Source organism: Argopecten irradians, chromosome 14 (genome assembly GCF_041381155.1).
Source record: "Argopecten irradians isolate NY chromosome 14, Ai_NY, whole genome shotgun sequence".
In the NCBI taxonomy this organism is placed as follows: domain Eukaryota; kingdom Metazoa; phylum Mollusca; class Bivalvia; order Pectinida; family Pectinidae; genus Argopecten; species Argopecten irradians.
The window spans coordinates 31,591,083-31,602,651 of NC_091147.1; the positions used below are offsets into that span (position 1 = coordinate 31,591,083).

The following is an 11,569-nucleotide window of genomic DNA, read 5'->3' on the forward strand; positions in this document are numbered from 1 at the left end:
TGATGATTAGATTTCTGTACATTGTGTAGAATCATGATTGATTACTAGTGACATGTGTGGTACCCATTTTTGCCCCCCCTACATTTTGTACTTATGAGATCTCGATTATGCTGTACACGCGTGTACTTAGTGATTATATTAAGTGGTAACGATGTAGTTAGTATGGATACATTTGTAATCTATCTTTGTTATCATTGTTAGTACGTTATCCTCTATGATTACGCGTACATGTATGTAGCTGTGATGGTCATTACGTGACACGAGTTAATGTACTTAAGAGTTGAATACGATGGTACATGGTGGTACTGTATTAGGAAGTGTTGTACTGATTACGTTTGTACGTATGAGTTATTTACGTGTACAGAAGTATGTTTGATGACCCCCCCCCCCCCGCCCCCCCGCAAGTCCCCCCCCCCCTATTTACACGTGGTTGAGAGCGTATGATTAAGTTACTGTACATTTAGATACTTAGAGTGAACATACACTGTACGACGGGTGTATTCACTTAGTAGAGTGATAACGATTGGTACACGGTACGTGTAGTTGCGTATTAATTACGTGTAGCAGTGTATCTGAGGGACTATCACTTGAGTAACATGTGTACTTAAAATGATTGGACTTTACCTGTTACATTTGTACTTTATGATTGACAGTGTACTCTACATGGTGCAGGTGTATGAATTAATGACTGTATCCAGATGTGACTGTTTGTGATTAGTTACTGGTTATGATCCGAGTAACTTATGATTCCTATGACGTAGTAACATGTGTACCTGGATGAGTAAATATACTACTGCTAATTGTGATGTGCTAAGTGATTAACTGTGTGTACACGTTATACATGTATCGATGTAATAACTAGTAACAATGAATAGTACGCACTGATTTAATTATATTTCACACGTTGATGATGATCGGAGTATCTGGTACATTCTGTACTAGTATCGATTTGTGTTACTTTTATCAGATGCACTGTATGTATCTGATTACTAGTTAACATTCTTGTTACTTACGCGATTGATTATTGCGCTATCATTTATTACTGTAGAAGATGAAGATTATCTCTATATTGTTTTATGTTGTACTTACTGTAGAGCGTAAATGTATATTTTGAATACTTGTTACACGTGTACTATGGATAAGAAATTGTAATGTGTCATTGTGTACTTATGTATTATTTTCTGTACATGCTGTTAATTTATGATTGATTACTGTACATGTGTACTTATGATTAATTACTGTACATGTGTACTTATGATTGATTACTGTACACGTGTACTTATGATTAATTACTTGTGTACTGTGTACTAATTTACTGTACATGTGTACTTATGATTAATTACTGTACATGTGTACTTATGATTTACTGTACATTACTTATGATACATGTGTACTTATGATTAATTACTGTACATGTGTACTTATGATTAATTACTGTACATGTGTACTTATGATTAACTTACTGTACATGTGTACTTATGATTACATGTGTACTTATGATTACTGTACATGTGTACTTATGATTAATTACTGTACATGTGTACTTTATGATTGATTACTGTACATGTGTACTTATGATTGTACTTATTAATTACTGTACATTTGTACTTATGATTAATTACTGTACATGTGTACTTATGATTAATTACTGTACATGTGTACTTATGATGATTACTGATTATTACTGTACAAGTGTACTTATGATTGATTACTGTACATGTGTACTTATTATTGATTACTATTGATTACTTAACCCCTGACTATCTCATAGTACATAACAAGTGTACTTATGATTGATTACTGTACATTGTTTAGTACTATATGATTAATTACTGTACACGTTAGCCTGAATTGTCCCTTTAAACTGAGTGCAACAGAACTAAACAGGTAAAATAAGCCTTTTGATGTACATCAAAATAGCCGTATAACTACACCGTGGCTTTGAAGTTTGGCGTCGCTCTGTATATAGTGGTCAAATGCAGGCTTGTGATTGGTTCAGATGAGATAGTCCTGGGGTGGATATAACGTCAGTAATAGTAACCCCTGGAGTATCGAGGATGACTGAAATGATATATTGCACTTCTGTAATAACTGTTCACAAGAAACACACGTATATAAATCGTCAAGCTTAAACCATCCAGTAACAGCAACTACGTATTTATTTCAGGGGAAAACTCCATATTCTGACCAACTAATTATATATAATAGCAATAATCAAGGACAATAAACATTCTGTCTGGATGATGGGTTTCCTAAAGAATACACCCACCCAACAAAAAATCAAACAAACAAACAATCTCTCTGAATCCCCTGCTGCAGCTGCAATATATCAAAAGTCTGTGTAAAGGGAGTAGAATTCTTGTCTCACTACTTTCCTAGTATATCAGTATTAATTTACAACCATATTTGCTTTATTAAATATTACTAAGGATTATTATATTGCAGCCTGATTTTACCATCTTTTCTTGTTAAAATGTTGTGTGCCACAATGACAATGAAGATAATTAATTTTACCTGTTTTTAAAATCATTAATTTGAAACAGGAAGCACGTTTTTCTCTTTCAAATTGTGCTATTACTCGTCGCTGTTGTAAAACCCGTTCTATGTTGGCACCTATAGCTAGGGGTCCCCTCTATCTGCCGTCCACCAAATTAGGTTTCTGTTTTATCATATATGTCACGAGAGTGATTATAATATGGGTATTGGTTCACGAGTACACAAATAGAATCCAACAGCTATTAACAGTTGACAATATTTATTACACACAAACGGAGACAGATAACCCTGAAATAAAAAGAACAATACCTGACAATATATAGGGACACATAAATGAACCGACTACTATATCTTCTATATTTATACTGTAAGGTATAAAATATAAACAGGTATCTATTTAATATATTATAATATTAAATTGTATTTTAATTTCCGAGTTACATATATTTACAAATAACATTTAATTTACTGTCACATGACTCTATGCATTACCCTAACCTCACCGACCAAGGACAGGGTCATGCAGGGTCAATGTGACACATTCAACCAATCCATTCTCTCGCCTCTCATACGTCATCATAACAACTTACACACACAGATTTACATGTACAGGACATTACATGACACAAGGACATGTAAATTCAGACAGACACAGGGACATGTAAATTAAGACAATACACAGCGCATGTAGTTAAAACACCATATATAATACATATTATATATATGGTGAATTTAAACACCGCGACATATAGATATGTTCGTTCGCAATGACACTACATCAGAAACAAGTTTAACTCAGTCTCAATGAATCCCATCTTTATCGACAACGTTTTACAAATCGGATCGATTTAAGATTTCTGTTCGGCGACATCTGTTAATGCGGAGACACGTTAAATTGATTGCCACATCTACTTCCCGATACACCCAGTCGTTATCTATCGAACAGCCTCCGAAGCCTTTAGTTGTACCAAACGCGTGAACTACTTACGCTTACAGAAACATCAACGTAGAACTCTATCAAAAGAACTACTAAAGTGAACTCTAAAGAAGTTTGAAATTTCAAATACTCATGGACATTATAATTTCAGAGTGGATATATACCATTTGTGGACTTTGAGTTTACGTTGGAACCGTGATTTTCAAATACGTTTGGAAAAAGGAACTTGAAAAGAAACTATCCGAGAAGGACCAAGGTTTAGCTGAGCCGTTTGTGTTTGTAGGCCAATTCACGGGAACTGTAACATCCACGTCTAAAAGTAAACGAGATTATTCGTGGAAAGGTTTGTGTTCTTAGAAAACAACGTCAGTAATTAGAGAAGTGTTAACTCACGACCACGGACCGTATACAGGCTGTGAGGGGGAATACATCGCCATCTGTCCATAAGACTGGTAGTACCATGTTGAGGAAGAAAAACCAGCGTGACCCGATCGGTAGCCTAGAACTCGGTGGCGCAGTGCAAATGACCAAGTCCTTCCGGGTCAAGAGAATCAGTTACAAGAAAATTCTGAAATACGTCATCTTGATTATTCTTGGAATAGCAATCCACTCCATATACCGGGAGATATTTCAGGTAAATATATTATTGGTGACAAAGGGGAAAATTCGAGTTGTTGAAACCGTGCACCCTTCATGAACATGTCCATGGCGGATCTAGGAGATTTTAAAAAAGATACATTTATATAAATATGTAACAAGAATTTACTCCATGATGTTAAGGAAGTATTTCCACCAGTTATTGTATAATTTGTGAGCATAGTCTGAATTTACTTTGTAACAATTATACAGTTTGTTTATAATTCAATCGCTTTTCAAACGATACTTACATAACTCTCTTTATCGTAGGCTCATCATGTCGAGGAACTGCAACAAAACAAAGAACCAATCGAAGATAGCATCAACCTTCAAAGTAAAAACGAGCCACTCCACGACGCGGCGCCAGTGGAAGTTCCGGTTAACCAAGAGCCACCTGGCGGTCGGATACTGGATGATGTAAACGGTAACCATCATGAAAGTGTTGATAGAAAAGCTGAAGATATGGCCGAAAGGATATTCAGAGAAAATGAGCACAATATGGCCCAAAACCAAGAAACTTTTGGTAAGCCCTTAGATCAAAATCAAGTTTTCAAAGAAGCAAACGAGGAGAATGTGGCAGAGCATCGGGCTGAAGAAAGTGCCAGAATTATAGAGGCTGATGAGATCCCGGCTCCAGTTGACCAAGCTCCATTTGAACAAATTGTAGATTTGAAAGAGGATGTTTTGGAAAACGAGAACATTAATCGAGCGGAACAGGAAATTCAAAAGGAGATAGGAAATATAATGGAGGATACTTACGATGAAATCAAGAATCCTGCTGGAGTCCAGGAGGAGCCGCCACCCAACAATCCGGAAGTGGAACCCGCCAAGGAAGTGCAGAAAATCCAGGAGGCGGTAAAGAAAGTTGAGGAGATTCCCAAGAGTTATCGAGAAGTCGTGCGTCCTCACGATCATGGTCTGCCAAACCTCGTCACCGCTGCTCTTAAAAAAGACATCCTGAAAGTGGAGCAGCTGATCCTTTCGGTACAACGCTTCTTCCCAGACGAGAAGATTTATGTCTATGACATCGACCTTGAGCCACGACAACACAAATTGGTATGTGTTTAGATTGACCTTAATGTATCTGAAATTGTAAACATGAGCTAGCTCCACTGTAGCGCTAAACACACACTTTCATATTCGTTTTTGCAGTCAATTGATAAGGATGTTAAGTACATATCTCTCATCCTTCCTTTCTTCCTTCCTTCCGTGTGTTTAAATTTTGTTTCAACTTTCAGTTGTCAGCTATGTGCAATGTACGCATGCGTCACCTTTTGTTGGACGTATTTCCTAAGTTTGTGCAGAACGTCACCAACTTCCATTGGCGGCCTCTTGTTATGCACGTACGTATTCTACACTAATTACAACAGTTGATATAAGTCTTCTCGAAAGAATATATTAAAGATTGGCCCGTAGGGAGTTAAGTGCTTTGTTTACGTTCGTTTGAAAAAAGAGAATAAAATGAAAAAATATTATAACAATATTGAAAATATTGAAAATAGAAGTACTTATTAACCCGAGATGCAATGTTTTTAACTTCCTGATAGCAACTGGCTATTTAAGAGTTTTTGACAAATAAGTTCTTATAAAAGATCAATGTATGATCTGTAGATTATAAGTGTTAGAAATGTCAATCGATTTTTATCTATAATGTGTAAGTGTTTGGATGTCGGCATCCACTTGGTTCCACGATACTACACAGATTTGCAAATGTGTCCAAACACTATCGGCCCTTTATATTAATGTGGAAACGTCTATTTAGTTGTTTCCTTCATTTTAAAAGTATTTATTACATAACTTTTTTTTATAGCTTGCTGTAACCGAGTTTGAACACATCACCTGGTTGAACCACAAAATGCGTTTGAAGAATTCCAAGAAACTACTGTCGCAATACCCAAAAGCTCACGACACCAGTGTTCTGGTTTTAGGACATGCGGCCAGTTACACGACCTTCGCTGTTACACACCCCGACATGTACAAGTTCATCAAGACTGACAGAAAAGAGTTATCCAAACATCCACATATTGAAATATTCGCTTTAATCATGCACAATACGGCCGAGCTCAGAGAACATTTTATGAAGCACCTTCTCTCCTGCACTATGGATCCTGCGTGTCTTGCGCCCCCCGGATCTCGAACTAACTGTGATTTCGATTTTTCAGGAAGACTTTATGCCAAATGTCACCAATATGACGAATCTGCTATCAACATTTTGTTGAAAAACTGGTTTCAGTTTGATAAAGCAAAGTTTTCCGCTGGAAACTGCTGTTTTAGCGATTACGACCCTAATGAACGAATACGGCCCCAGATATGTCATAGACGAATCGACGAAAAGATAGAAGATTTGTAAACAGATTCTTTATCATAAACAATAACATAATACAATTGTACATGCCAGACTCTTCGTGGCCTAGTAAGAACTAAAGGGAGATTACCGATATACGTTTCTCCGAATATGAACACTTTTAGAGGAACATAAAAAATAACGGTATACAATTGATTTTTCTGAATCGATACTAGATTGATTAGAGCAATTCAGTTGAAAAAAAATTTACTATGCCCATCTCATGTTAAGAAAATCTAGCACAACAAAATTATATAATGCAGATTTCTATTTGTTCCCGTAACAAAAGATACATAGGAAGAGAGGAAAAGCGCGCGCGCGCGCGCGAGAGAGAGAGAGAGAGAGAGAGAGAGAGAGAGAGAGAGAGAGAGAGAGAGAGAGAGTTCTTTAATCCTAGCGGCGAGAGAGAAATTTTGATACTCCGGCAGAGCCCGGACAAATGAACAGTTGCGTTATTTAAGTTAACTTACTTGAACTATAAATGTAGCGAGTACTTTATGTCACAGTACTGATGTTTGGAAGATCGTTATCCAGTAGGAAGTATTGAATCGTGAAGAAAGCATAAGAAACATTCTACATACTGTACGACAAACATATCAAGCCGTAAACCTAATACCTGTAATGTTTTTTAAATCCTTATATTATCCCTATAAAGTGGTCCTCGGATGCCCTGGTACCGACAAACGAGAAAAACGTAGTGGATAAATGAATCAAAAGCTGAACACTGTTTGGCTTAATTCTGCTTAGCTCACGTTATTGAATCGCCACACAGTATCGGAAGGATCCGAGTTCGATTCACCACCATGTTTTTCTAACAATATATGTATTATAATAGTTATTTGACAAGCAATATCAATACTTTGTTTTTTATGTGATGATATAGGTTTCTTGATTTTTTTACTGTGTGTAACAGCATTCAAAGAATTCATCAGAAAAAAATGTGCTTATGTTAACGATATATTTGTTATTACGAATGGTAAACCATGGAAGCTCTAATAGGCAGAGAGTCCCGGTAGATTACTAGCAATAAAAAAAGACTTTATTTTGAAACAGTTTTCTGACAGGCAATCGGAACATCTCGCTTACTTCTGTGAGTTCCGGAGAAAATGAAGAGGACTGACGAAGTGAAACGAAGGGGAGTAACTCTGATAGATCAGAATGGATGGACGAAAAAATCCCAAAATGATTGTTGTCCTGTCTGAATAGATATAACATAGTGTATCTGATGATGTGTATTTTAATCAGATTGCTAAGTGTTGTGGTGTTGACACATCATCTACTTCTGTGTTATTGAATTCCAAATATTCTTACACATTTTATTCTTTATTGTTTCTCGTCATCCCTTCATCTTGTACAAGGTAATTTACAGAACATTGTCTACATTTGGAGCGTATATCACCTAATCCTAATTCATCCATAGTTTACTCATTTATGGGAGTGACCAGTTGGTATAACAGAAAACAATTCTTTATTGCTCAAATATATGTACTATATATATGTACTTATATATTTTACATATGTACCTGTATAAAGGTTAACATATGTACCTTTATACAGATTAATATATGTACCTATAAACATATTAACATATGAATAACTGTGTATTTGAACATTTTCTGTTAGTTAAATGTATTATTTGAAATGTTGACTTTTCAGTAATACAAATAATGTAATAATAAACCATTTCCGTAGATTGTTGTAATGGAGTTTTAGTCATTGTATTTTAAATACTTTTACCTAAAAGCAATCCCTGAATTGCAGCTCCACAGACGTCATCAGCCAGGTCCTCTTCTCCCTGAACGTTTCGACTCCTAACCTGGAACGTCCTTTTTAGCTCACCTGGCCCGAAGGGCCGGTGAGCTTATGTCATGGCGCGGCGTCCGTCGTCCGTCGTCCGTCCGTCCGTCTGTCCGTCAACATTTCCTTTAAATCGCTACTAGTCATAGAGTTCTGCATGGATTGTAACCAAATTTGGCCACAAACATCCTTGGGGGAAGGGGAACAGAACTTGTATAAATTTTGGCTCTGACACCCCGGGGGCAGGAGGGGCGGGGCCCAATAGGGGAAATATAGGTAAATCCTTTAAATCGCTACTTGTCATAGAGTTCTACATGGATTGTAACCAAATTTGGCCACAAACATCCTTGGGGGAAGGGGAACAGAACTTGTATAAATTTTGGCTCTGACCCCCGGGGGCAGGAGGGGCGGGGCCCAATAGGGGAAATAGAGGTAAATCCTATAAATTGCTACTAGTCGTAGAGTTCTGCATGGATTGTAACCAAATTTGGCCAGAAACATCCTTGGGGGAAGGGGAACAGAACTTGTATAAATTTTGGCTCTGACCCCCCGGGGGCAGGAGGGGCGGGGCCCAATAGGGGAAATAGAAGTAAATCCTTTAAATCGCTACTTGTCATAGAGTTCTACATGGATTGTAACCAAATTTGGCCACAAACATCCTTGGGGGAAGGGGAACAGAACTTGTATAAATTTTGGCTCTGACCCCCCGGGGGCAGGAGGGGCGGGGCCCAATAGGGGAAATAGAGGTAAATCCTATAAATTGCTACTAGTCGTAGAGTTCTGCATGGATTGTAACCAAATTTGGCCAGAAACATCCTTGGGGGAAGGGGAACAGAACTTGTATAAATTTTGGCTCTGACCCCCCCCCCCCCCGGGGGCAGGAGGGGCGGGGCCCAATAGGGGAAATAGAAGTAAATCCTTTAAATCGCTACTTGTCATAGAGTTCTACATGGATTGTAACCAAATTTGGCCACAAACATCCTTGGGGGAAGGGGAACAGAACTTGTATAAATTTTGGCTCTGACCCCCCGGGGGCAGGAGGGGCGGGGCCCAATAGGGGAAATATAGGTAAATCCTATAAATTGCTACTAGTCGTAGAGTTTTGCATGGATTGTAACCAAATTTGGCCAGAAACATCCTTGGGGGAAGGGGAACAGAACTTGTATAAATTTTGGCTCTGGCCCTCCGGGGGCTGGAGGGGTGGGGCCCAATAGGGGAAATAGAGGTAAATCCTTTAAATCGCTACTAGTCATAGAGTTCTGCATGGAATGTAACCAAATTTGGCCAGAAATATCCTTGGGAGAATAAGAACTGAGTTTGTATAAATTTTGGCTCTGGTCCCCGGGGCAGGAGGGGCGGGGCCCAATAGGGGAATTATAGGTAAATTCTATAAATTGCTACTTAATTGTCCTAGAGTTTTGTATGGATTGTAACTAAATTTGGCCACAAACATCCTTGGGGGTAGGAGAACAGAACTTGTATAAATTTTGGCTCTGACCCCCTGTGGGCAGGAGGGGCGGGGCCCAATAGGGGAAATAGAGGTAAATTCTATCAATCGCTACTTGTCCTAGAGTTCTGCATGGATTGTAATCAATTTTGGCCACAAACATCCTTGGGGGAAGAGGAACAGAACTTGTATAAATTTTGGCTCTGATCCCCTGGGGGTAGGAGGGGCGGGGCCCAATAGGGGAAATAGAGGTAAATCCTTTAAATCGCTACTTGTCATAGAGTTCTGCATGGATTGTAACCAAATTTGGCCACAAACATCCTTGGGGGAAGGGGAACAGAACTTGTAGAAATTTTGGCTCTGATCCCCCGGGGGTAGGAGAGGTGGGGCCCAATAGGGGAAATAGAGGTAAATTCTTTAAATCGCTACTAGTCATAGAGTTCTGCATGGAATGTAACCAAATTTGGCCATGCAGAAACATCCTTTGTGGAAGGGGAACAGAACTTGTATAAATTTTGGCTCTGACCCCCAGGGGGCAGGAGGGGTGGGTCCCAATAGGGGATTTAGAGGTTAATATTAAAATTCCTTCAGAAAAGAAACAATGAACCTGTATTCAGAAAATTATTTGGCATTACAAACCAGGTGAGCGATACAGGCCCTCTGGGCCTCTTGTTTTCTGGTGTTCTCAGCGTTCTGAAGTGATCTCAGTTGTTTCCTGAGGTCGTCTCGCAGCTGTTGCAAACCGATCCTCTCCGTGATGTTCGACCTTCTGAACCGATTCCTTAATCTGGTGTTACCTTCTGTTCGGTTGGTGGGAATTAGCTTGCTTTTTCTGTTCGTCTGTGCCATATCTTTCACATCCCAATGTGTACATAATTGTTGTCAAGGACTTAATCGTTCTCTCCCACTCCACCTTGCAGTGTTGTCTCCAGCATCGTATCCAAATCCTCATCTAGTTGTTTCATGTGTCCTTGTCGTTTATGCGAGGCCACTTTTCTCCTCCTTTCGACTGTAGGTTCATCTGCTATAGTTCCTCGACCCTATTCTCCCCTCAAGTGAACTCGCGGTGTCTCGCTGTGACGACACACCAGCGGAGAGGTCTTCAGCACTTTGTTGTTGTAAATCCTGGCTGGGAACCTCCTGCGTCTCACCTGATGGTATACATGTATCTGTGCGCTGCTGCCGTTTCTCCTCAGTTTGGCACTTCGACTTTCGCCTGATGGATCCGTAAAGCCTCGAAGTTTTTTTTGCAGACTTTCCCACAGTGGCACTTGAACTCTACTTCCTTTCCAGTCAAAGTCCGTTGAGGACGAGCCTAGCCTTTTGCCGTGTTTGTCTGTCCTCTCTATCAATCTTTCATCCTCCCCCTCTCTCGGAAGGACTTCTGGGTGTGTTTTGCTCTGTTATGTCAATTCGTTAGCTGGTTGTAGGTTGTATCCTCGCGGGTACTGTGAAGTGCGAAGCTGCCCCACTTCATACCTGGTACTAGTCTGTTCCTCAGATTCGCCATCTGTCTTTCCAGCGTCTCCAAAATGTCCTTGGTTGCCATCCAGTCTCTCCTGGAAGTCACTGGCAGTCCAGTATAGTAATATTACCTAAATACAATCCCTGGTTTACAGCTCCACAAGGACGTCATCAGCGTCATCTGTGGAATAGCTTCCTAGTTCCATGTCTTGTCGGTCTCCACCACAGCCAGCTGGAAAGACTTCTCTGATGGTTATTTAACATTCGGTCCACTGATGCTTTCCTGTCTCTGCCCTTCACAACGTGTGCTGCAAACATTCTCCTTTGTTTGAATGTTTTGCAGGAAACCATCTGCATACGATCTCCATTTGGAAGACCCTAAACAACACCCACCCTAGGGCCCTGATGTCCTCCTTCCAATTCTTTCATTAATTCCCCTTCTTTCGCT

General features: G+C 39.4%; 1 protein-coding gene across 1 annotated transcript; it reads left to right on the forward strand.

Annotated features, from left to right (window-relative positions):
- The first annotated feature begins 3,124 nt into the window (after positions 1-3,124).
- On the forward strand, positions 3,125-7,896 carry LOC138307685 (uncharacterized). Its single transcript, XM_069248520.1, has 4 exons — positions 3,125-4,067; positions 4,340-5,125; positions 5,308-5,412; positions 5,880-7,896. Exons 1-4 carry the CDS (start codon positions 3,894-3,896, stop codon positions 6,417-6,419), a joined length of 1,605 nt encoding a protein of 534 aa, XP_069104621.1. The 5' UTR covers positions 3,125-3,893; the 3' UTR covers positions 6,420-7,896.
- The last annotated feature ends 3,673 nt before the right edge of the window (positions 7,897-11,569 follow it).